General features: G+C 42.7%; 1 protein-coding gene across 6 annotated transcripts in view; it reads right to left on the bottom strand.

Moving 5' to 3' along the window:
- The window catches only part of LOC109411053 (papilin), a 392526-nt gene that overhangs the window by 63341 nt on the left and 302787 nt on the right, over positions 1 to 26398 (bottom strand). For 5 of the 6 annotated variants that reach the window (XM_062847212.1, XM_062847213.1, XM_062847211.1 and 2 more), the window contains exon 2: positions 23381 to 23651. The exons of the other annotated variant lie outside the window; for it this stretch is intronic. In XM_062847212.1, coding sequence (XP_062703196.1) covers positions 23381 to 23385 — 5 coding nt within the window. In that variant the 5' untranslated portion in view covers positions 23386 to 23651. The remainder of the gene's footprint in view (positions 1 to 23380; positions 23652 to 26398) is intronic. 6 annotated transcript variants of the gene reach the window in all.

Raw genomic sequence — 26398 nt, forward strand, 5'->3', positions numbered from 1 at the left:
TACGGGTTCTGCATTGGCATTTCCTCCAACTACAGTGCTAAATAGCTAGGCTCGAGCGGGGGGAGTTCAAAGGCAGTCTGCGAGACCGTTGTTCGGTTCAGAAAAGTTCAGTTTCAACGTAACAGTTCAGTTCGGTTCATAAAAGTTCAGTTTCAACGTAACAGTTCAGTTCGGTTCATAAAAGTTCAGTTTCAACGTAACAGTTCAGTTCGGTTCAGTTTCAACGTAACAGTTCAGTTCGGTTCAGTTTCAACGTAACAGTTCAGTTTGGTTCAGTTTTTCAACGTAAGAGTAAAAGTTCAGTTCGGGTCAGTTCAGAAAAGGCAGTAGTTGTTAGAGTTCAGTTCAGAAAAGACAGTAGTTGTTAAGGTTCAGTCCTTAGTCGGGAATTGAGTTTGGTTCAGTCTGTGAGACAGGGGTCAGTTGTTGAGGTGAAAGTAATCTAAAGTTAAAAGTGCATTGTGAAGTGTAAAAATGAATTAAGTAGTTAAAGTAGTGGTGTAAAAAAATCAACGGTTAAACCAATATAGATAATGACGGAAGCACGGACATTGTAATTTAAAGAGATATCACATCCTTGTGTAGAATAGTTTTTAGATGAACCCCAAGTAACGGGACGCTTCGAGTAGCTGCTGGAGTGTGGAGCGAATCTGATTGGATGATTAGAACACGTGACTATCACGTCGAGGACCTGGGATCGAATCCCACTCCCGATAAACTCACAAAACTTGAGTTCTTCCTTCGGAAGGGATGTAAAGCGTGGGTCCCGAGATGATCTAGCCTAGGGCTAAAAATCTCGTTGATATAGATAAAAAAAAAGCTGCTAGGCCTCGATGGCTTCTTCCACCGAGTCTGCACCGGATAGCACGTCACCCATATACGTTTCTTCTTTGACGATGCGAGAGGCGATTGGGTAGACATCGCCGTCTTCTTCCATCAGTTGTACCATGCACCGTGTGGCTAGGAATGGTGCCGATGCTGTACCGTAGGTAACGGGCACAATTCCAAGACCCGTAGCGGTTGCGACGGGTGGAGTCTTCAGAAGATCAGCAGGAAACGCCGATCTTGCATCGCGTCCAGCACTTGGCGGTACATTTTGGAAACAGCTCCGGAAAAGGCAATCTTGTACTTCCGGAGCCGCAGGACGATGAAATGCAACGCGTTCTGTACGAGTCCTACCTGTAGCACTTCGTTCAGGGGCAGCACGGATGGTGACGACTTGGCGCTGGCGTCGAACACAACACGGCATTTCGTGCTCGAGCATGACGACCGTAATACTGCGTGGTGCGGCATGTAGTACGACTGCTGGTTTGAAGGGTCTTCGGCTTCACGGACTTTGTGGCAGTGTCTTAGAGCTTCGTGCTCCCGGAGGAACTCCACATACTGTGCCAGCAATTCACTTCTCCAGCATCAGGAACCTCTTGAGTGCCAGAGCGCGGCAGATACTGTCAAGTCTAGCAGGTCGATGTTTTCCTTGAACGGTAGCTGCATGATAAAGCGTCCGTTTATCGGATCTGTGGAATGTTGTCCGCTTGGTTCAGCTTCAAAACGTCGATGAAGAGTTCTACGCCGATCAATAGGTTCACCTTGTCTGGTGTGTGGAGCTTGAGGTCGGTTAGAACCACACCGTTGAGGATTTCCAAATGAGCAATGTCGATTTTGGACGACGGAATCGTGCCTGTAACTCTCGGCGTTACCAGGCAATCGAGGCTGACCTGGAAGCTGGAAACTCGGGACTTGATCTTCAGGGTTATCTTGTCAGGCATGGTACACAAATTACGTAACGCTAAAATCGGCGATTTCAGACTCCCCCCTCCCCCTTGTAACGCTTTTTGTATGAAAACCAAACATATTTTGTATGGCTTGTAACGCTAAGCTAGACTCCCCCCTCCCCCTATAGAGTTACGTAATCTGTGTACGATGTCTCATGAGCTAGGGTGCGCAAGGCGTTGATACCAGTAATCGGGACGCTGACTGGTTGTTTTGGGAGACCAAGGCGATTGGTCATTTCTTCGGTGACGAAATTTAGGGAATCGCGCAACTTGGGCGGGTGCTTCTATTTTCGTCTGTTTTCCATTATAACTCAGTCAAATTTGAACCAATTGACACAATTTTTGGAATGCGGTGAGATAGGTATAGTATCTACCCGTGTACAACATTTCAAGTCAACTGGTTTAAAATTGACTGAGTTGTAGTGGAAAACAGACAAATATAGAAGCCACTGCCCAAGAGGCGCGATACCCTACCTGGGAGCCGCAGGACCAGCAGGACACGGCATGGATGCGGACGATTCTTCTTGTCGAATGCTTGCACACCTTGCGGTAAGCACCAGTACCGTCTTGGACGACTAGGCGAAGTTCGACGAGCAAGTGGTTGGCACGGGCGGGTCAATAGGAGCATTCTTCTGCACCGACTGCGGTTGAGCCGGAACAGACGGAACCGGCGGTAGATTTACAACTGACTCCACGTTGGACTTGGTATCTTGGCTGGGTGCTCCATCAGAATGGAGCAGCGTGTGGTACCGGCGTTGGCAGGCACTTATGGCACGTCTTATCGGAAGAACATTCTCTAAAGCGGTGCCTTTTACGCAGGCAGTTGAAGCATACTCCTGCAGTTCGGACTTTTTCTTGCTTCTGGGAGGGGTTCAGCTGGCTCTTCTGGGTTCTTCGGAAGTGGCTGGCCTCACAGTTTTCCAGGATCTGGCACCTGGACTTCAGGAAGCCGATGGTCTGGGAGTACTTGGGAAGCTCTCCTTTTTTTTGACCACCTTCCCAGGCCTTTCGGGTTGACTTGTCAAGCGAGGAGACGATCAGATATACGACGATGTGTTTTGAGAGTCCCATAATTATCTCGAGGTCACGAAGACTTTCTACATGGCGGGTGGCTTCGTTCAGGAGCGCTCGCAGTTCCTTGTGTGTCTCCGAGGTTATCTTCTTGAGGGACAGCAACCCACGGATGTGAGCCTCCACGATGACACGCTTTGTCCATGAGATCTCGAAAAATCGCCATGAACTTAGGCCAGGCGGCGTAGGTCTCATCGAGTTTCGGAATCAGCGCCTTCAGTGGTTGTTGCTGGATGATCACTTGAGGCGCTGCTGTACTTACCGGAGGTGCTGGAGAATTCGCAGTTTTCGCTGCCAAAATCATTGCTTCGACAACGTTGGAGGCGGCGTAGTACTTGACTTCGTAGTCTGCATACTCCTTCTCTTGTTCCTCGATCGCTTCATCCGGTACTAGACCCACTATCGGGGTGTGGATTTGGCTTAACTCGGCGTCGGTAGTGGAGAGCTATTTTGGAAAGCACACTCATTTGGGCCAAGCCGATTTCCTGGTTACTGGACAGTGTACGGTTAATTCTCATTAGCTTCATTTTCACTTGGGCACGCTGCCGAACGGCTTTCTCAAACTTCTTTCTTGTTGCGTCATCCATTGCCGTTTTCCACTCAGCAAATCCGTGGAATGACGGAATAGAACTAGCAACGGATGCGGGCTCTGGAACCACTTCTCGGTGCTGTTGATCAGCACTGTCGTTTTCTTTATGCTGCAATCGGGTCACAGGCATTTATCACTGTTTATTTCTTCGCGCTCTTCTTACTCGGGATTGCTGGCAGTTGATCACTTTCGGACGCGTTTCGAAATTGATTTCGTCGCGACCACGCACATTGATTACGAAAAAACTTTCGGCTGTAACCACGGGGGTGCTACGGTGATATGGTTTTGTTGCCGCTTATCATGCGCAACCAGAGCTCACTAATACAGCAGCGGGAGAAAATAAGGAAAAACGCACTTTGGCGAACAAAGTTTGCGAAAAGAGGTATTGTGTGTCTTTCCACACACAATTCCTGCTCTCTGTAGGAACTTTACCTAAATATTGACATTTTCAAATTGAAAATGATCAAATAATGCTGCTTAGTCATGATAAACACTTTTATGAGATCTTCGCACCAATATCCCTCGTAAAAAGGTAAACATTCCAATTTTACGACTGTGTTGTTGAATATTTTGGCTGGAGCATAAATGTATGTTCCACGTAAGGAGGCACAGTCCAACCTGTCAAATTCCATAGTGAAAAAATAGATTGCCGTCCCCTTAACTGTAACAATCACGAAAACATGTTGGGAGCCCTTAGACGCAAGGGAGTCTCTGAGAAAACCACCGGCCTTATTGAAGCACAGTACAGGGCATTTTCGTGCAGAGTACTGCACAACGTTGTCTTGTCCAATCCCATCCGGGCCGTTGCAGGAGTGAGGCAAAGATATGTGAGATACCGACAAGATTCTGGTAGGTGCGATTGAGCGTGAACTAAATCGTCGGTTGCTGTGGCAGCCGTAAAAGACTTCGAACTGGCGGATGACTTTGCTATCCTAGCTCAACAGTGCTCTAATATGATCTAGCGGATCGTTTCTCTGCGGCAGGTCTTACCATCAGCGTCAACAAGACCAAATCGTTAGATGTAAACACGGTCAACCCTTCCAGCTTTACGGTAGCTGGGCAAGCAGTGGAGATTGTTGAAAGCTTCCAATATCTTGGTAGTCAAATAACCGTCGATGGCAGTACCAAGATCGATATAGGTGCACGGTTCAAGAAGGCGAGGGCTGCTTTTGCGAGCTTAAGATTGAAAAACAACCAGATCAGTCGCCGCACCAAATCCGAATTTTTAACTCGAAATCTATGCTGCTCTACGCCAATGAAACCTGGTATGTATCAGTGGAGAACACTCAACGGCTGCAGGTCTTCATCGATAGATGCCTGCGGTATATAATTCGTGCATGGTGGCCTCACAATTGGATCTCCAACGTGGAGCTCCATCGTCGATGTCATCAAAAGCCTATAGCGACACAAATTCGGGAGCGATAGAGGAGGTGGGTCGCCAACGCTCTACGCAGAGGCGGAAACGAAATCTGCAAATAAGCTTTAGACTGGAACCCAGCAGGACATCGCAGTAGAGGCAGACCCAGAGGCTCATGGCTCTGACAGAAATAACACCTGGCCACAGGTCAAGCGGATGGCTGGCAATCGCCCATGATGGAGATCTTTCAATTCGTCCCTTTGCACCACCATGGGTGCTCAGGACTGAAAGTAAGTTAGTAATCACAGAAGAATTTCATGAAACTACACAGATAAAAATAATTAAGTTTACACGTCATGTAAACTTCATTTAAGTCATGTAAACTTCCAGTTATGATGATTTACATGACATTTCATGTTAATTTGCGTTATATGTCATGTAAACACTTAGAGTCATGCTGAATTACATGATATATAATGGAAGTTTACATTATATTTTATGAGTTTTACATGATATGTCAAGTAAACTTCTGTGTACACAGATCCAAAAGATAGTGTGAATTTCTATGACATATAATGTATATGATGCACAGAAGTTTACATGACATATCATGTAAAACTCATAAAATATAATGTAAACTTCCATTATATATCATGTAATTCAGCATGACTCTAAGTGTTTACATGACATATAACGCAAATTTACATGAAATGTCATGTAAATCATCATACACTTAAGTTTACATGACTAATATGAAGTTTACATGACGTGTAAATCTCATTATTTTTATCTGTGTATGCTAGAAGAAACTCTTCGAAGAATTCCAGAAGGAGCTACTGAAAGAATGTTAGGAAAAAAAACAACTTGAAGGGATGCCACAAAGAATTTCTTGGGGAATTATGACCCTTAGTGACTGAAAAACAATTTCTGGTGGAATTCCTATAGATTACCTTAAAGAATAGCTCGATTTTTTCTGAAAAGTATCCCACAGAGTCCCAGGATGAATTCCCGGGGACTCCGAGAAGAATTCATGGGAGAAATTGTTGTGGAATACTTCGAATGAAGTTCTGGGCTGTGGCCTTAAAAATAGAATAAGAATTGACAGAAAGCATTTGACCTGGTCGGCATTCAAATGAAATTTGACAACTCCTGACGTAATGAGAAAAATAAGCACGATTCCCAAAACCGAATTCACCAACGCCATTAATCCCGGGACCATTAATTAGTGCAATAATCACCGCATCTCTTTATAATGCAATTTCCCACCGGAGAGAGCCAATCATATGCCGTCCATGTCGATGTCCGTGTAATACTGATGATACTGACGGACGGAACGAAGATACGAAAAAAAAAATTAAATCAGCAAATTTACATGACCAATCCAGCGTGAAACTATGCGGGGGAGAAAAAGGCAACCAAGCTGATTAAATCAACTGCATAAACCGTTTAATGTGTGTCGGTTCGGCTCGGTTTCGGTAAGGGTCGGTCCCCAGGGCCCAGGAGAGTAGTTACACAGCCTGGCCAGCCAGTCATCAACATGTGAAACAGGGGAGAAATCCCTCGAAACATGTAATTCGGTTGCAAGCAAAGTAACAACCCGTGCAGACGGTAGATTTTGCCACCGGGGCTTATCGCGCGATGGGTTTAATATGGTTCCGTGTGGACTCTCCTCCCGGTTTCGGGTGAACAGTAATGTGGACATGTAAATTATATGAGTATGCTCTGGATCAGAACAGTAGCAGCGGTGCGGTGTGTTTGGCGGTGGTGATGAACAGTCGGAAAATATGCCACGGTTTTACGAGTTTTTGGCATTAATTTGATTTCTGTGTTTCCGCGGAATTTACGAAGAATATATTCCAACTCCATGCGAAATGCAGCTTCATAATGAGTTTATTCGGATTGTAGCTAGTGCGAATGACTCTATGTTGGTCCACGTGCTTGGCAATCTCTCTAATTCCAGCGGGCGCCTGGTTGAGCGAGACTGGCTCGAACATGCCATCCCGCTGTGAAATGTTGGGAATATGTGATAATTTCCTAATTAAAAGTCGTCTTTTTCGGTGCGATAGCTGGCCCCAGCGACTATGACGTGTTCGGCCCAAGCCCGAGTCAACGTATTCTCCCCAGCTTTCCCGTCATAAACGAGCAACATTATGGAGGCCATAAATTCATTGAACTATAAATATCCACGCCGATTTCCCGTTCTGAGCCATATGTGCGTGCGAGTTTCTCACGCACGTTTTCCGGAATGGAGGCACATTACGACAGCTATGCGGTGCTGAACGAAGGTACCTAAATTAATTTTCCAAGTAAATAATCTACGATTATTTAGTCTACCGCGCCCAGGGAATGCGGGTGCTTAGCTGAGGAGGGAAAACCGATTTGCTTTGGCGTCGGTTCCTGAGAATTGCTCACCTTGTCATTGAGAAACGGCGCGCATGGTCCTCTATGAATGGAATGTGCTTTAGTGGAAAGAATCAACACGTGATTTATTTCTGGCATTCTTTTTTATTTTATGGGATTGCATTGGTAGGTTATGTACTGCCGAGGGCCGTTTACAAACCACGTCTTTGTTTTGGAATGGTCTATCTTGGCTCTACTACACTTCATACAAGTTTTTGAAAGGACGAGAAAGGTCGGAGAACTTCGTACACTGATGCGGTATTATTTCGAAATGCAAGCAAACCTTCTAATTCTAGCCAGATGCAAAGCTACTGGAGTATTTTCTCAGGATACTGAAACCTATATTCTGGTGAAATTGAATTCCCTTCCTTCCAACCTCACAGCACAGTGTTCATTTATCATATAACTATGCCTATAAGACGCATATAGCTATGACTATAAGACGCAGAGGGCTCAACGATCTGCCTCAGGCTAGCGATTGTAATCTTCACTTCCTTCCCCTTTCACACATTGACCTGCAATATGACGCAGATTGTACTATTCTCACCTAAAAACAGCCGTCTATCAGCCAGCTAGTGCCAAACAACTCTAGTTTGTTGTGAGAACTCAATCTCAATCCCCGAGTGAATTCTACGAACTTTTTTTGGAGGGATTTCTAATGGAATTTCAATAAAATTTGCTCTGTATTCCATTATAACATTTATAAATGTATCCTTTTGATTACTAAATGTTTTTTTAAGGTTATGGAGATTTCTGCAAAATGGTGTGGTGAGTCATCAACCTGGAAAGAACATTAAACATAGCTTAGATGGTAGTGCCCATGCTCACTGTTGTGTTTTTGACTTCAGGTAGATAGAGGAGGAACGTCCCGAGCGTCAATTGTAGGATTCAGCGGCTGAAATGCTATATCGTGTCAACTACACCTAAGGAGGAACTTCCATTCGGTAAAAAAAGCCTGCTGGCAACGAATTAAGGACACCGTTCGGAATGTCAGATCTAGGAGTTAGTGAACCTTAAATAAACCCGCATGTTTAAACTGCTGGTTCGTGATCTGCAGAATTTCGTCGTGAATTTGGCAGTTATTCAGCAGAAATCACGAATTCCGGGCGGTGGATTCCAACGTCAACACTTCGTCACCATTACATCTACTACAGCACAACAATTAAGCAGAACATGAAGTTGGCTTCAACTCGCGGGAACTATCGCGCAATCACATTACTGAGCGCTGCCCATAAGATGCTCTCTCAAATTTTATGCCGCCGTGTATCATTGATTTCAAGAGAGTTCGTGGGGCGATATCAGGCTGGAATTCAAAGGTGAACGCGCTACAACGGACCAGATGTTCGCTATCCGCCGGGTGTTGCAGAAATGCCGCGAATACAATGTGCCCACACATCACTTGTTCACCGCTTTTAAATCGGCGTATGATACAATCCATCGAGACCAGCTATGGCAGATTATGCACGAAGACGGATTCCCGAAAAAAAAAACTAATACGATTGATCAAGGCGACGATGGATCGAGTGATGTGCGTAGTTCGAGTATCAGGGACACTCTCGAGTCCCTTTGAATCTCGCAGAGGGTTACGGCAAGGTGATGGTCTTTCGTACTTGCTGTTCAGTATTGCTTTAGAGCTTATTATAAGGAGAGCGGGGATAAACACGAGTGGAACGATTTTCACGAAGTCCGTTCAGCTGCTTGGTTGCACTGCTGATATTTATATAATAGCTCGGAAATTTGAGACGGATGGCCGAAACGTACATCCGACTGAAGAATGAAACCAGGCGAATCGGATTAGTCATTAATGTGTCAAAGTACAGGGCTCCAGGGAGAAATCACCGCGCCCGCCACCCCGAATTTATTCGTGTACTTGGGCTCACTGGTGACCGCCGACAACTACACCAGCAGAGAAATTCAGAGGCGCATTGTGGCAGGAAATCGAGCTTACTTTGAACTCCGCAGAACTATACGATCGAACAAAATTCGCCGTAAAACAAAGTTAACTATCTACAAAACGCTGATTAGACTAGTAGTCCTCTGTGGGCACGAAGCATGGACTCTACGTGCAGAGGACCAACGCGTCCTTGGAGTTTTCGAACGGAAGGTGTTGCGTACCATCTACGGCGGAGTGTAGATGGAAGACGGGACTTGGAGAAGGCGAATGAACCACGAGGTGCATCAGCTGCTAAGAGAACCAACCATCGTCCATACCGCGAAAATCGAGAGGCTACGGTGGGCGGGTCACGTCATCAGGATGTCGGATAGCAACCCGACTAAAATGGTTCTCGAGAGTCATCCGACCGGTACAAGAAGGCGCGGAGCGCAGCGAGCTAGTTGGGTCGACCAAGTGGAGGACGATCAGCGGACCCTACGCAAAGTGCTGAACTGGATATACACAGTCATGGACCGAGTGAAATGGAGACGGCTACAGCTCAGGCCTTCGCTATGTCACTCAGGCCTTCGTCTGACCAGTAAGGTAAGGTAAGTTGACATAGCTCGAGAGAACGCAGACGCGTTCCGAACAAGTGGTATGATGTAGCAGTCATCAGTTACCCCGCTGGAAACCGCTGCGAGAGCTAGTATTATTACGATACGCAGTGATCCTCAAGGACACCAACGGGAGCTAGGTCTCCTGAAACAGCGAGTGCTCACACCAATTTCGAACAGCACTCTTGAGCGGTGCAGAGGCGAGCTTGGTTGAGGTTGACGAGCATCAACTCTGCCGTTCCAGTTGTGGAACGCGAGCTGAAGGCGTTCAAGTCGAAAGCGGAAACGGTCGGTATGTCTTAGCTATGGCTGAACACTTGGAGATGCCTCTGAAAAACATTGGAATATTTGCTCGAATGAAGTGGGCAGAGACACGTCGAGAGAAGAGGAAGTCCCAAAAAATACAGAAGAACAAGTGGTATATCACTTAGTGAAAAGGAAAAAAAAAAACGAAAGAAGGAATAGAATATGGGGAGCAATGCGTTGATTGTTGGAGCGAATGACAAATCGATGTACGCAGTACTTCTCAGAAATGTGAGAGATGATCCGTAACGTGGTGAAGACCAGACGAACTGAGAGCGGAGAGGTGCTGTGCGAACTTTAATTGGATCCTTCGTTAAAGAGCTCAGCGTACAGAGAGCTCGTTATAAAATCTTCTGGTGATTAGTTTCGCAAATAAAAAAAAACAGTTGTTGAGGTCAAGGATGTGGACGAAATTATAACAGAAGAAGTGCTAAGAGATGCATTGATCGAGCAATGTCACCTGGAAGCAGTCTTGCGAATAATCGCGACCATCACGAGACAATCACTTGAACCGCTTTCTGGAGTCACCCTTCCCAAGGTGATACGAACCAGATAGTATGTCATGCCTGGAATGACAAACATGTTGTGGGTTCCACCCTTCGCAGCTTTGCAGCGATAGCAGTTGCTGAGTATGCTTCATGCGGGTTGCTAGAGAATCAATCTCTCTGAGCAACGATGCATAACGGGCGAAGTGAGAGCGTTTGCCGTAGCCAGGGCGAACTACGTGGTGCGCTCAATGTGTGTGTTTAAACTGAGCTATGCAAAACGAATAGGATTTATGACGTAGTACCGTGTTTGTGATAATACACATGCATAGTTTTACATGTTGTTGCGCGTGCATCTGCTTGAGGCGACGGAGAGAGTCATGACACTCACATGAGCCGTATCCAAGTCAGGATGATTGTAGCAAAACAAGGGTGACCGGGTGACTATGATGGGATTCTGTCTTTTCTAGTGTTAGCGACTGTAGAGAGAGCGAATCAGAAACCGCAGGGACAGGGTGATACAAGCTTGGTGTTTATCAGCTTTTTTGTGACTTGTACGCTGATGCTTCGCGACACTGCCTGGAAGTCCCGATGCCAATCCGGATGAAAAAAAAGACCATTCGACTATACGGCCTCTACAGACTGAACAGTACAAACATTCGACAACGGACATCACATATAACACCCAGTGGCCCAGTGGAGAATTTTCCGTTTGACGAAAAGTTTTCCCCGACTGGAGCGGGAATCGAACCCACAACTCCGAGGCTTACGAGACACCTAAACGACTGACGCCGCTAACCGCTCGGCCACGAAGCCGTATGGGTGCTGCTAACAAACTGGCGACAATATTAAAGTTGGATGGTCTGTGTACTCGCTGCGACTGGATCCCCAAGTCATCAAGCGAAAGGAGAGGTGTTACAGCAGGTGCATGGAGTCCAGACAGCTTCAAACAGTGCTGCGAACGTGTCGAAAACGGGTACGTTGTACTAGACTACACGAAGCAATCCAGGTGGAGGTGTGTGCTGTACGACGTGAGGCTTCGATTGTCCTGCCTACAAAAAGGTGAAAGCAGGCCAACAATAATGCAGAATTGATGGCAGATGTAGCAAAAATAGCAGCAACATAAGTCATGGGATAATTCCAGGAAGTAAAGGAAGGATTTATGATCGCCAAGGTTTGGCGTTCCCATATGTAGCTGATGGACAGCGGCAGTTAGATGTTCTTACGGACACTCTGATTGGACATACAACAGTCATTACACAGCGTAACAAAAATTAACTTTTTGTCTGTCTCAAGAGCAAACTTATGTGTCTCTGAAGGATTTTGGACCGCTGAATCCGAATCCGGGCTCAGATTTGCTCTAACACGTCACAATTTCGAGCTATACCTCAATTTATAGGGCAAAATATGCGATTTTGGGCGTTTTTGACTGCAAGCCATTAAGCAAGGAAATATTTTTTTAAGCAATCAAAAGGTTAATTAGTCAATTAACATCTAAATTAACGACTCATGCAAAATATTTCGTTCTACCAAATCGAATTTGATAGTTTTAAGCGATTTATGTTAGGTACAATATTTCCCATACGAGTCATCCTCCAAAAGTTACATACAAGTTTTCATACTAACATAAAACGCTTAAATCTATCAAATTAGATTAGGTAAAACTAAATATTTTGCATGAGTCGTTAATTTAGATGTTAATTGACCAATTATCCTTTTGATTGCTTAAAAAAATATTTCCTTGCTTAATGGCTTGCAGTCTTGCTTGCAGTCAAAAACGCCCAAAATCGCATATTTTGCCCTATAAATTGAGGTATAGCTCAAAATTGTGACGTGTTGGAGCAAATCAGAGCCCGGATTCGGATTCAGCGGCCCAAAATCCTTCGGAGACACATAAGTTTACTCTTGAGACAAAAAAATGTTGCGCTGTGTTATCAGTGACGTTTTCAATAGCTGGGCCGTTTAGTGGGACCACCGACAAACCTATTATGCGAGGGGATACAGTCTACTTGAAGCTTTGCCGCAGATGGATGTGGAGTTGTGCAGTTGTAGAGACAGTTAGCACATTCCGTAAAGAAGGCCGTGAATCCATCATTGACATTCCTTTTGATGGAAGAAATGAACTGGAGGATAAACGAGGGCTTCCGGCCGAAAGTGAAAGACGAAGTGCTTGAACAACATGACTTTTGTCGGAACAGTTCGGTGATACAACGATGTTACAAACCTCGACGCAAGGGAGTCCATGAAAGCGTTTAGAGTACAGTGATCAAATTTCGTTAACATCGATTGCAAATTTAAGTGCAAAACTGAATTGAAATAATGATATCGGAAATGTTTGGGGATATTTGAAGGACTTTTAGAAAAACATACACTGAGGGTCTATGTTAGATGTTATATACACTACCCGCCATAAATATGGAATCGCATATTGCAACACTCATACTGAATATTGCAGCACCCAAACAAGTTTGGCATCACCTTAAAATGTGATTATTTCAGACCTTTGAGGCACAAATCATTTATGACCCCCCTAATTCTCTTTCAAAATGCAACTCGTATCCACAACCTAATTGGTTCCAAGTTTACTCTATTTTTCCTCCTTATTTTGCCAAACTTTTTGGGTGCTGCAATACTGAGTATTGCAACGATTCCATATTATTGGCGGATAGTGTAATTTAAATTATATTATTTTTCCTCAAAATTTGCCAAGTAGCCCCGGATATTCAGATGCTTATAACTATTTTTTCTCGAATTTATATTTTTCATTGATTTGCAAAACAAATGAAAGGAAACAATTTATGAAACGTCTGATATCAAAAATAGATTCTCCGTACATATTAAATAAAAAAAACTATCCATACTCCTACATCAAGATAACAAATTCGTTGTCAGGCTTATCAACAAATAGTCATGGAATCTTAAACCTTACCGCTTCATGATATCATATCCACAAGTCAAGATATCATGACCAAAACGATGCGATGGTTATCATGACTTTAATTATAACTTTTTCTTGACGAAAAGCCACGATTGCGAAAGGTGTTTTGGAAGCTATTTTCGTGTTCAGAAATGAAATGTTATGGCCATGACTAATCATGGCTCTGATTCCTGTAAACAAGACTCCAAGTAGTAAAATCATGACCTTGATTCTTGCGATTAGATATGTTCCTATTTTTTTTATTTTTAAAACCGTGAAAATAAAATTTGGCAATGTTTTTCGAGGACAGTTTTTATTGAGTTTCTTGCTAAATATATAAACGTTAGCATTTTTTTAGGTTATGTAACGTATTTGATAAAAATGGAGCCGGAGATACGTTATAATCATGACCTAATTTACCATCTTTCATCAACAATTATCTAAAAATGGTAACGCTAAGGCTGCGTTACGACACAATGAGTCATGATTTTATGACCATTTGTCATGGTGTACTTTCATAACATGACGCATTTTGACAGTATGGGGTTCGGATTTTTACCCGTGTACTAGTAGCCAAAAGCATCTTAGTGTTCCGTTTTCATGGACTTTTTCTCGTACACCAAAGTGTACTGAAAGGCAATATGTTAACTGAGAAAAATAATTTTCGATAGAAGGCTCGGAGGGTCATGTCACATATAGCAATCAACTCAGTTCGCCGAGTTGAGATGATGTCTGTATGTGTGTGTGTTTGTGTGTATGTATGTATGTGAGAGTGTATGTATGGCTGTGTACAAAAAGTCACTCACTTCTAAGGTACTTTCCATTGGTCGATTTTTCAGATTTTAGCACGAATCGAACCGAAGTTTTACCGCATTGCTAGCTATTAAAAATAGTCAAGATCGGTCAAGGCGTTCCGGAGTTTTTTCAGTGATCCAGACCAGTGAAGCAAGCCCCATCATGCGACACATCAAAATTCCACAATATCGACCACAAATTCAAAATGGCGGCCTAATGTTCAAGATGGCGGCTCAAAATTTAGGATGGCTGCTGTTTAATAGAGTTTAAGGCCTCTAAAACCATGCAATATGGGTATATTTAGCATGGAAAAGATATCTGGAGTCTAAAAATGGTGACCAGAATATCCAAGATGGCGGTCCAAAATCCAAGATGGCGTCCCACAATTCAAGATGGTGGCTTTTAGTGGAATTTTAGGCTCTAAAATCATGCAATGTGGGTATTTTTAGTATGGGGAAGATGTCCTGAGTCAAGAAATGGCAACCTGAACATCCAAGATGGCGGTCTAAGATCCAAGATGGTGGTCTAAAATCCAATATGGCAATTTAAGATGGCTTCTGTTTAATAGAGTTTAAGGCTCTAAACCATGCAATGGGTATATTTGGTATATTTGGTATGAGGAAGTTGTCTGAAGTTCAAAATGGCGACCAGAATATCTAAGATAGCGGTTCAAAATTCAAGATGGTGGCTTACCATTTAAGATGTCGACTGTTTAATTGAGCTTTAGATGCTAAAACCATGCAATATGAGTATATTTGCTATGGAGAAGATGTCCGGAGTCTGAAAATGACGACCAGAATTTCCAAAATGGCGGTCTAAAATTCAAGATGGTGGCCCAAAATTCAAGATGGTGACTTTTTAATAGTTTTAGGCTCAATGACCATGCAATAATATGGATATATTTGATATGGAGAAGATGTACTGAGTCAAGAAATGACGATCAGAATATCAAAGATAACGGCCTCAAATCAAAAACAGTGACTCAACATTCAAGATGCAGTTTAAGCCAGATAAACAATATGATTTCTGGTGCCATGAAATGGAATTTTTAAACGGATGAAAGTGCGATATTCATCAACATGTCACTTGAGTTTTGTCGAAATGGGGCACGAGAAAGGTGCCATCACTGCTAGGTGGATTAATTAGAGTTTTTTTCGCGGACTCCATTAATAAATGGCAACATTAGCGATGACTTTATTTTTATATGTATATTCATCCAAGATCGTCCTAAATTGATGTATATTTGGGCAAGGATCTCATAAATTTTAAATAGTTCAAATAATATGTTATCACTTGAGGTTTAGAATAACTACTCTTCAAGCCATACAAGTACATGATTCTGAAGATAACTACAAGAGTCTCATGAAACTTAAGTGTAAATACTCTTGTTCGAAACACGAAGTTTCGTATACTTGAAGAGAATTTGAAAAGCACAAATCGTTGGAGAATAATTTCTTTTAGCTTAAACAAAGATAAAACCAATATTATTATGCAAGTTTTTAAAAAATGGATAATCAAAAAAAACAGTCAAAATTTCAATTGCTATTAGGCATGAATGTTATCATTCCTATTTGAAGCTTAGTAGGTACAGACAGAGTGATCTGTAAACATTTCCTTAATCATGATCTATTTTTACAACGCAAACTCAATTAAGCTTTTATAACATTGAATCAATTTTGTGGAACGATAGACAGAATCTGCAAAATTGAGTATTAAAAAATAACAAGTTTTTATTTTCTAGCCACCTATATCAACTCCAATCAACGCAAATTATTCCGAGCAAAACCTCAATATTTACCCAGATACCGAATCTCACGTACGTACACACAAATTTCCACCGCATGGGTTTACATGAAATGCTTCCTGTAAACAGAAAAATATTGACTCTATCCTTCCGAATTTCAATGAAAGTCGCACCTCACCCATGAATGGGAACAAAGAACAACAATGTTTGCATACACATAACCAACCTCTTCCACTCATTAAACTGTTTGTACACAAACGAACCAAAGCAAAGTAAAATAACATACACTTATTCCCATTTGGGTTCGACTTTGCAGGAGTCAGGTCTGATGGTAGGTCGTACCCATATATTGTCCGCGTCAAAACGAATCCATTACAATAACGCAAAGTTGGTGCTCTCGGTTCTGAGAGATGCTTGGTTACCGGAGCTGCAAAAACACGAAAATTATACACTCTTCAATCCACATGGACTGCGAGTCAATAGGTTAATGACAGGGTTTCAATTGATTCATATCTTCCCCCCGTGCAACAACAAAAAAAAAGTTGCAACCTATGCAATCGATCATCCTTCATCAGTTGATCCATTCATTGCGGTTGCGGCGAACGATCGCGATCGTGGTCCTACACTTCCCATGAGCGAACCGCGAAGTTGCATCCAAGATCCAACCTCTGGAAAGCTTTGTGAGTGAACGTGGGGAACGTCGTCGGGAGGAATGACGGGAAACTTCATAAAAAAGAAACCAAACAAATAATATACACGGTCTGTCAAACGGAGACTTCTGGTTTTCGTGAAGAACGTGACCCCATTCTCAGCCATCCGGGTTTTGGGGGGGCGGTAGATTTATGACTAACACGATGTACTTCCGCGGAGATGCCAGATGAAGAAGTATGGTAGTAACGTGAAATTTCGGGAAGAGCATGATTGATTGCAGAGTGCAGCCCAGCAAATGTTTTGCAACAGTAAGATTGTTTTTTTTTAGTTTTTATTTTTGTGTATTTTAACTTTGATGCTAATTCTACACTCAAAAGTACGATGGAACTTATGTACGTTTTTGGTCTAGATTGAAGAAAAATCGCAGACATAACCGAACTAGACCTGTGCGCCGACTATATTTTGCTTGGCAGCGGCGTGAGGGCCATTTTTAGCCGGCGGCGGCGTCACGCCGGTGGCAACTTTCGGCGACGGCGGCGTGACCAAAATTTGACCATAATGTCAACATTAGCAAAGCAAAGACGTTGTTATTACACTCTAGAATTTGTTTAGCTTTTTCATGACCATTCATTCCATAAACTATTACGTTTGAAGAAGGCCTTCATTATTTCTGGTCCGTCACTACGATGAAAATAAGGTCACACTATTTACACCTAGGAATCCCCGAATGATATCAGGAAGGACTCTCAGAAGGAATTCCAGGAGGAGCCTTAAAGAAACTCCTGGAGGAATCCATGAAGAAAATTCTGAACGAATCTCTGCAGGAACTGCTGTATGAAACTCTGAAGGAATTTCTGCAGGAATCTTTGGTGATTCAAGAATCTAAACTAGAGAGATTCCTGCAGAAACTTCTAAAGAAATCTCTGATTGAAATCTCGAGCAACTTTAGAAGGAAATCCAGGAAGAATCCCCGAAGGAATTCCGGGACGATTCCAAAATTAATTCAAGCAAGAATTCCAGGGGAATTACAGCAGGAATCCAGCGGCAGCGGCAATTTTTAAAGGAATTTGAGAAGAAATCCTCTAAGGATTTCTTGAAGGAATAAGCGAAAAATATCCAGGAAGAATCCAAAAAAAATACTAGCAGGAATCTCCATAGGATTTCCAGCAGAAACCATCAAAAGCATTCCAGTGCTAATTTCCAAGGGAATTCAATGAAGAATCCCCAAAGGATTTCTAGGAGGAATCAACGAAAAATACCCAGGAGGAGTCTCTGAAGGAATTCCAGGAGAAACCCCAGAGAGATTTCTAGGAACAATTGCCGAAAGAAATCCACGAGAAATCGTCGAAGAAAATCCAGGAAGGAATCCTAGGAAGATCCCCCGAAAGAATTCTAAGAGGAATCCCCGGAGGAATTCAGAACTCCAAAGAAAAATTCGAAAAGGAATTACCAAAGCAATTCCAAGAGGGAATCCCAAAGGAATTCCAGAAGGAATCCCCAACGGAATATCAGGAGGAATTTTGAAGAAATTCTAGATGGAATCTTCACATGAATCTCCGAAGAAGTTTTAAAAGCAATCACCAAAGGAGATCCAAGAGGAAATCCAGAAGTAACTTTAAGAGGAATATCCGACGGAATATCTTTAGCAATCCCGGAAGGAATGTCAGGAGGAATCCTTGAAGGCAGTCCGGAAAGAATCCCTGAAGGAATTCCAGGAGGAGTTCACCAAATAACTCCAGGAGGAATTTCCTAAGAAATTACAGGAGAAATCCCTGTAGGGATCCCAGGGGAGGGGGGACACTGGGAATTCCAAACGGATTCCTCAAAGGTTTTTCAAGAGAAACCCCGAAGGAATTCCTCGAGGGATCCCCATAGGAAGTCCAGAAGAAATCTCTGAAGAACTGAAAGAATTTTAGGATGAATCTCCGAATTGCAGAAGAAATTTCAGAAGGAATTCCAGGAGAAATCTTCGAAAAAATCGAAAAGGAATCACCGAAAGAATTAGAAGAGGAAACTCCGAAGGAAAATCAAAAGGAACCTCCGAAGAAATTCCAGAAGGAATCCCCGAAGAAGTTCCAGGAGGAATCCTCTCAGGAATTCTAGGAGCAATCTTTGTATGAATTCCAGGAGGAATCCCCGAAGGAATTCCAGGAGGAATCCCCGAAGGAACTCCAGGAGGAAGCTCTGAAAGAACGCCAAAAGGAATACCCGTCGAAATTCCAGGAGGATTTCCTGAGAGAAATCCAGGAGAAATCACCGAAGAAATTACAGAAGAAATCTCTGCAGGAATCCCAGTGAACCTGTGAAAGAATTCCGGGAGAATACTCTAAGGATTTTCAAGAGGAAAGCCAGAAGGGATTCTAAGAGGAATCTCCAGCAGGAATCCCCGAAGGAAATGCAAGAGAAATCCCCGCACAAATTGCAGAAGGTATCCCCGTAGGAGTTCTAGGAGGAATCCCCGAAGGAATTCCTGGAGCAATCCCTAAATGAAGTTCAGGAGAAATCCCCGGAGTAATTCCATGAGGAAGCGCGAAAGGTATTCCAGGAGGAAACCGCTAAGGAGTTTCAGGAGGAATCCACGGCGGAATATCAGGAGGAATCCCCGAAAGAATTTCAGAAGGAATCTTCGAAGGAAGTATAGAAACAAGCTCCGAAATAAAATCTAGGAAGAACTTTCGAAGGAAGGAATTCCATGAAAAATCCCCGAAAGAATTCCAGGAGAAAGTCTCGAAGGAATTCCGGAAAGAATCTCAGAAAGATTTCCAGGTGGAATCCTCGTAGGATTTTCAGCAGAATCTCTTAAAGGGAAAGAGTAGGAAGAAATCTTTGCAGGAGGTATCCCTCAAGAATATCTTTGAGATATGCTTGATTGTAATCCTAAGGAAATTATTCAAGGATCTCCTACAGTCTACCCCCGTAGGTTTGACCTCATCTAATCTGAACACTTTTTAATTTGACCCCCTTTAATCTGCACATCGTTCAAACTAAAAAAGGTTCAAACGTCATTCTGCTCATGGAACGGGGTGAAACGGAACGCAGAATCAAAACAAAACAGCAAAAAGGATTACCATCAGTGTGTTATTCGAAGCCAACAGGGTTACTAGAAGTTTAAATTTAAAAATGAACCCCGTTGGTTTGTATGAGGTGTAGTTCAAACCAACGGGGGTAGACGGTACAAGGTTCCCTGAAGGAACTCATGTAGGAATTCTTAAATGAGCTTCTGGAGAAATCGCTGATGTAGCTCCTGGAGGTCTCCGTGAGTCCTCTAGGAAAAATCTCAATCTCAATCTACAATCTGAAAGAACCCCAGGAGCGATCCTGGGAAAAACTCCTGGCGGAATTCGTAAAGGAACTTCTCACAGAATCCCCTAAGGCTATCCTGAAGGAATCTTAAAAGGCACTCTTATATAGAAAACCTTGAAAAACTTCTGGGGGAATCTCTAAATTCTCCTAGAGGTACCCTTGAATACTCCTATAAAATTCTCTGAAGGAACTCCTGGAGAGATTTCTGAAGAAACATTTGCAAGAATCCCTGAAACTCCTTGAGGAATCTCTGAAGGAACTCCAGGACTGATTTATGTAAGAACCTGCGTAGGAATTTTTAAAGGAACTGCACAAGGCATTCTTGCAGAAACTCCTAGACTTATTTCTTAAGAATTCCTGGACTCTGAAGACTCTTCTGGAAATGTAACTGAGCGAACTCCTGTTGAAATAGCCTAGGGAACTTCTGAAGGAATCCCTAATGAACATCTGGAGGCATCCCTGAACCCACCTGTAGCTATTAGGGAGATCCATGAACAAACTCCTGGACCTGGAACGAATCTCTGAAAAATGTTCATAAGACATCCCGAAGTACAGGGGATGGCCAAAATGTTTGGGATAGGCAACTTTTTTTCTCCCACAAAAAAGTTCAACATGCTGTAACTTTTCATAGAGTGCATCAAATATTCTCAAATTTTGACTGTTTGTCAACCTGTTATATGTGCATCATTGGTACAAATTTCAGCTCGATTGACTAATCTTTCGCGAAGTTATAACCGTTCTGGTAAAACCCATTTTTTTAGACAACTAATTTTTGATCTGTCATATCTCGGAGACCAGTGAACCGAATTGAATGAAATTTTGAACTTTTATCCACAATATATTAATGCTTGAAAATCGAAGAAGTGGTACCCACTAGACCATCCAGTCCGTCTTTAGCCTCGGGCCATTAATAAAGACAACAAATGTTCGAAAATTGTAGTGTAATAAACTAGCTTCTATTAATACGAACAAACATGTTTGCTACCACAAATATAGCAAATTTACGTTTACTAGTTTTTATTCGTTCGACCCAATGGATAAGCATTGCAGTCAGTAGTGTGCGGTAGTTCGGCAGCAGCAAAGCTTCGCGCGCTCGCTTTGCTAGATTTTTGCGATTTTTTTTTTCTTCTCTGCGGGGCACCGACGACGGGACGCCAAGCAGTCAGTAGTGTGTGGTAGTTCGGCAGCAGCAAAGCTTCGCGCGCTGGCTTTGCTAGATTTTTGCGATTTTTTTTTCTCTCTGCGGGGCTCCGACGACGGGACGAGTGTGCGCGCGCCGTGGTTGAGTCGGTTCCGAATTTTTCGCTTCCCTTCGGCGCTAGTTTCCAATACACTTTTAGTTGATAATAAATATTTTCTTTCATTTTTTGCATTTACACAAAAGAGTGAAAAATGTTAGTTCGGGTTCGCCGGTCGAGAAAAAATCCGGGCGCCGACAAGTGAGTCGCGTTCAGTGTATTTCTGTGTGGAATAGACTAAAGGTTTCTGCTCCCTAGTGGAGTGGAGACGCGCGATAGAATTTTCTTTTTGGCTAGTTCTTGCGTCGAAAAGTGGTCGGTTGTTAACGTTGGTTTGTGTATATTGATCCATTGTCAAATCATATCACCAACCATAGGTGACTCCCGGACTGACAATGTACCTTACCCTACTAACAAAAAAATCCTTCCTGAGACAAACGTGGAGATGCAGCGAATCGCGGTTTTTATAACAACGTTTGTCTTACTAACATTCCCTTCCATCCTCGATGACCGTAAGGACGTGGCCGGCGCCGTTATTGACCTTATTAAAGTTGAGAGCTCTCGACCTGTGTACATTGAGAATAGTAAGCTAGTCCCAAGCCCTATTCATTGGTTCCTTGTGCAATTTCGATTGCTCTGGTCAATCACGGAGTAGCAGCTACGAATTGTGCGGTCATCTATGCTCATGCTCATGCTCATGCTCAATATATTAATGCTTGAAAATCATTTAAAATATGGGTACTCTTTAAACGTTGAGAAAAGTTATGATGGATTGACGCTTTTTGGATCTTTTTCGAAAAAAATGCATTTTTTTACATCAATGTCATAAAATTTTGTTGTTGATATCCAAAGATTTTCTACTTCTGTTCATAAGATATCTATAAAAAGATATATTAGAGCCTATTTGGATATAAGGAAGAACACATTTAGTAATTTTTGTGCAGTATAGTAAATTTGACACATTTTTCTCTAAATGGGCGAACATGTCAAACCATCATAACTTTTTTCAACGTTTAAAAAGTATCTATGTTCTGATGAATTTTCAAGCATTATTATATTGTTGATAATCGCTCAAAATTTCATTCAATTTGGTTCACTGGTCTCCGAGATATGACAGCTCAAAAATTAGTAGTCTAAAAAATAGTGTTTTACCAAAACGGTTATAACTTCGCGAAAGATTAATCAATCGAACTGAAATTTGTACCAATGATGCACATATAATAGGTTGACAAACAGTCAAAATTTGAGAATATTTGATGCACTCTATGAAAAGTTACACCATGTTGAACTTTTTTGTGAGAGAAAAAAAGTTGCCTATCCCAAACACTTTGGCCACCCCCTGTAATTCCAAGAGGAATTCCCAAAAGAATTCCAGGAGACATTCATGAATTTCAGGAGGGATGCTATGTAGAAGGAATCGCTGTAGGAACCCTTGATGAAACTCCCGGAGTTATCCCTGAAGGATCTGCCTACAGAACGTCAGGAGAAATCCCTTTTCAGAATTCTAGAGGAATGTGAAGAATCTCCTGGAGAAATCTCTGGGGGAAATCCTGGACTAGTTCCTAAAGAAACTCCTGTGAAAATTCCTGAAGGAACTTCAGAAGGAATCCTTGAAGGAACTCTCAGGCTAATTTCTGAAGGACCTTCTTTACGAATTTCTAATGTATCTCTAGGAGGCATCCTTGAATCTTCCTGAAAGAATTTTGAAGGAACTCCTGAGGTTTTCCCTGAAGGTACTCGTATCGAGATTTTCTTGAGAGATCTGCTGAAACAAAAACCATCAATGGTGAAACTCTTGGAGGCATTCCGGAAGATTTTTCTGCAGGAATCCCTGGTGGACCTTGAAGGCATCACTGAAATCTTCTGGAACAATCTCTGAAGAAACTTCTTAAGAGATGCGAATGATGAATAATGAATGAAATCTAATGAAAAAATTCTAAGAAAGGACAACCTAAAATTCCATTTCATTTTTTTCAGAAATTCTCATTAAGAGTTTTCTGCAGAGTTCGTCGGAATTTCCCCGTTTGATGTTGAGTAGAGTTTGAGTCTTGCTTACCAGCTTGAGAGCTAGTTACCTACAAACCTCTCGTGTGCATCATCTCTGCTCTGATTAACTTTTCTCCTCCCAATTGGTTAGAATAGAAGCATCATTTTGACCTCTACATTCATTACTCTTCTCTTCCTGGTGAAAGGAACTTATTGTTCACGATGTTAAACAATTTAATATCCTATTCAAATAGTCTCAAAGATCATCCCCCCCTGACTTACCTCATATTGACTGCTGCTAAAGGTGCTATCGTCGTCTATCGAAAGCGTCCATAAAACTCGGTTACGAGGGCTAGGGAGAGGAGGTTGGTCACCAGTAGTGTGGCCTGCACGACGTTGCTCTATATCATAAAAGCATTTGCCTGTTATGCGATCCGTAATGGGCTCACGCAGCAGCGTTAATCGAATCGATCAGGACTCGTCGATGCGCCCGGCGTCGTCGTTGCCCTCTTCGGTGCCGACAATCAGCGCCAACTCACTGAGCCAGCATTATCTGAAATCAGAATCAAATCAAAACGGGAGGCAGGAGTCAGTCGGAGATGAATAAATAAGCAGCCACAATTAGAGGCGATGATGTACAGGGGAGAGCTGAACATCTGTATGGCTGTAAGGATGAAGACGATCATGATCAGCGTTATGGTGATGGTGAGTATGATGTGAACCGATGGAACGCGAACGATATATCGTATTAAATTTGCATCAATTAATAAATAAACATTGAATGAGCAGCAAATCATCCGGTGCGACATATGCCATATTCTACTTGGTTCTTGATTTGGTTTGGTTGGCGGAACAGAAGGAAGGTAGGTAGGCCCACGACGACGATGAGCGAGCAAACAACATTAAAGCGGGCCGCGTTTGTGGTGCAGAGATAGCGATGCGATGGGTCGCTTTGACGTGAGAATGTTTGCATTGTGGTGGGAATGAGGGGTGTTTCAGGGAGACGGAAAGGAAGCTCAAGACGGATTTATAAGCGAAGTTATTAACGGAAAAGGAATTATGGAGAGAGTGGTTTTCTGCTAGGGATGCTCCAGTTGAACTAATCGTTAATGGAAGATATACGTAAATATTAGTTCTTTTTTTTGGAAAGTAATTGTATTAAAGACTGCCCCAGAAAGTATGGACGCACCTAGTCTTCAGTTGACTGGGCCTGATCGATGGTTCTTGTTTCGGATTTCTTTTTGGCTGTTTCTGCTTACTATAGGATCGAAAATTCAAACGTTCTTTGCCACGATGTACATCGGAATTCGAAATGGTAACTTTTTTGGTCATGTTCTGCTCTGTGTAACTTAGAAGGTTTTTTCTTGTGCTCAAATATCTTCATCATTTGTTTTTCCAAACGGTGGTTAGCAGGACCTTTTTTTTTTACCCAATTTTTGCCTATGCTTAAACGTGTTATCCCCACCGTGTTTTCTGATTGCTACTTGCACGGTTTTCTAACTTACTCCCACCATATTTTGCTCATTTCCTTAGTGATCTTTCAAGCCCTGTTTATCGTTTGTGCACATTATTTCGATGATGTTGCGCTGAAAGCTCATGTATTTTGAAACAAACTGTTGGAATAGCAAAAACTGCTTTACAAATGCTGAGAAAATAGGTTGACCAACAGGATGTAGCTTTTAAAAAGAACTTGTCATCAATAGTTTTGAAATGCAAGTATTTTCTTTATGCGTCCATACTTTCTGGACCGGTCTTTAGGGAATGCTTCTGCTCACATGTTCATAGCCATCGCTAGAACAGAAACGGTTTGAAAAGCCGATTCCCTTCCTTCAAACTTTCACAGCACAGTGTCAATCTATCAGATAACGGCTACGAGTTACGCAATCAAGTGAACTATGCCGCATTATCTTCAGAGTAATCTTTCACCTTGCGCCTGGCATCCGTGCACCTATGTGTAAGCCCTTTGCCAACAGTATTCCGCCAACACTCCGACATTCGCATGAATTTGTGCAGACGCAGAGATATATTGCGTCTGATGAGGATACGAAACATTGCATTCGTCACTTCCTTTCCCTTCCCCACATTGACATGCAACCTGACGTGGCAGGAGTCATTGTCGTCTGAAAATGGAATATCATCAACGCTCACACACTGAAGATGTCAGCTAATCCCCGGCAGATATCTCATTGGTTCCTTGTGTGAGTATAGCTGGTCTGGCGATACTGGAGTAGCTCAAGCTCAAAGACAAGTTTCTCTAAGGATAATCGCAGATGTTGTCGTTAAGTTTCTCCTGGAGTTTTTCTCAGGATTCCTCTTAAAGATTTTTCGAGATTTCTTCCGGTGTTTCTCTTGGGGCTTCCCCAGGAAATCATCCCGGAGATGACTACAAGAATTGTTTCAGGGATTTCTACTAGAGTCCTCCCAAGGGTTTATTGAGGAGTTTTTCACGAATTTTCTGCAGGAGTTCTTCCCGGGATTTCTACCGAAGTTTCTCCTATATTTTTTTCAAGAAATCTCTTTGAGCGTGTTTATAAACTTTCTTCCTGGATTTCTACAGGAGTTATAGCTATGGTTTTTCTTTTCTTTGAGGTTCTCGTGAGATTTTTTTTGAAGTTTCACAAGAGATTTCCCCTTGAGTTTCTCCCGGGACTTCTCTAAGAAGATTCCTTCCGGTGTTGGCCCTGCAATATGCCTGAGTTTTTTTTCTGATTTCACCCTGGATTTTCTGCTAAGATTTTTTTTCCGGTGTTCCTTCTGAGATATCTACTGCTGGCATTTCTTATGGAGTTCTTCCCGTGATTTCTTTCACAGATTTTTACAGCATTTTCCTCGTACCTATTTGTTCACCGGATTTTTTGCAGTGACCTGATATTTTTACAGATTTTCTCGGGTTCATTCCCAGAGATCTTCCCGGAATCTCTACCAGAAACTGCCCCGACTTTCTGGAAGCTCCTTTTGGATTTCTTTGGTAGTTGCTCTTGGAGTCCTCTTAGGGATTTCCAAGGAGTTCTTCTTTAAAATGTCTGCCTTACGAAACAACTTATAAGAAATTCCCGGAGTAATATCAGAAGGATGTCGGGGCCCGTGGCGTAGTGGTCCACACGTTCGCTTCATAAGCGGATGGTCATGGGTTCGATCCCAGCCCCGGCACTTGCAATTTTTCGTCAGTTGCTCTTCCTCCCGAGAGCAGCTGACACCTGACCCTCTTCGGAGCATATGGTCCAACGGACCCGGAAACTTGGATATCGGCGAACCGCAACTCATAATGGACGACCCCCAAGTGGACTGGAAAAGGAACAA

This window comes from Aedes albopictus, chromosome 1 (assembly GCF_035046485.1).
Source record: "Aedes albopictus strain Foshan chromosome 1, AalbF5, whole genome shotgun sequence".
In the NCBI taxonomy this organism is placed as follows: Eukaryota; Metazoa; Arthropoda; class Insecta; order Diptera; family Culicidae; genus Aedes; species Aedes albopictus.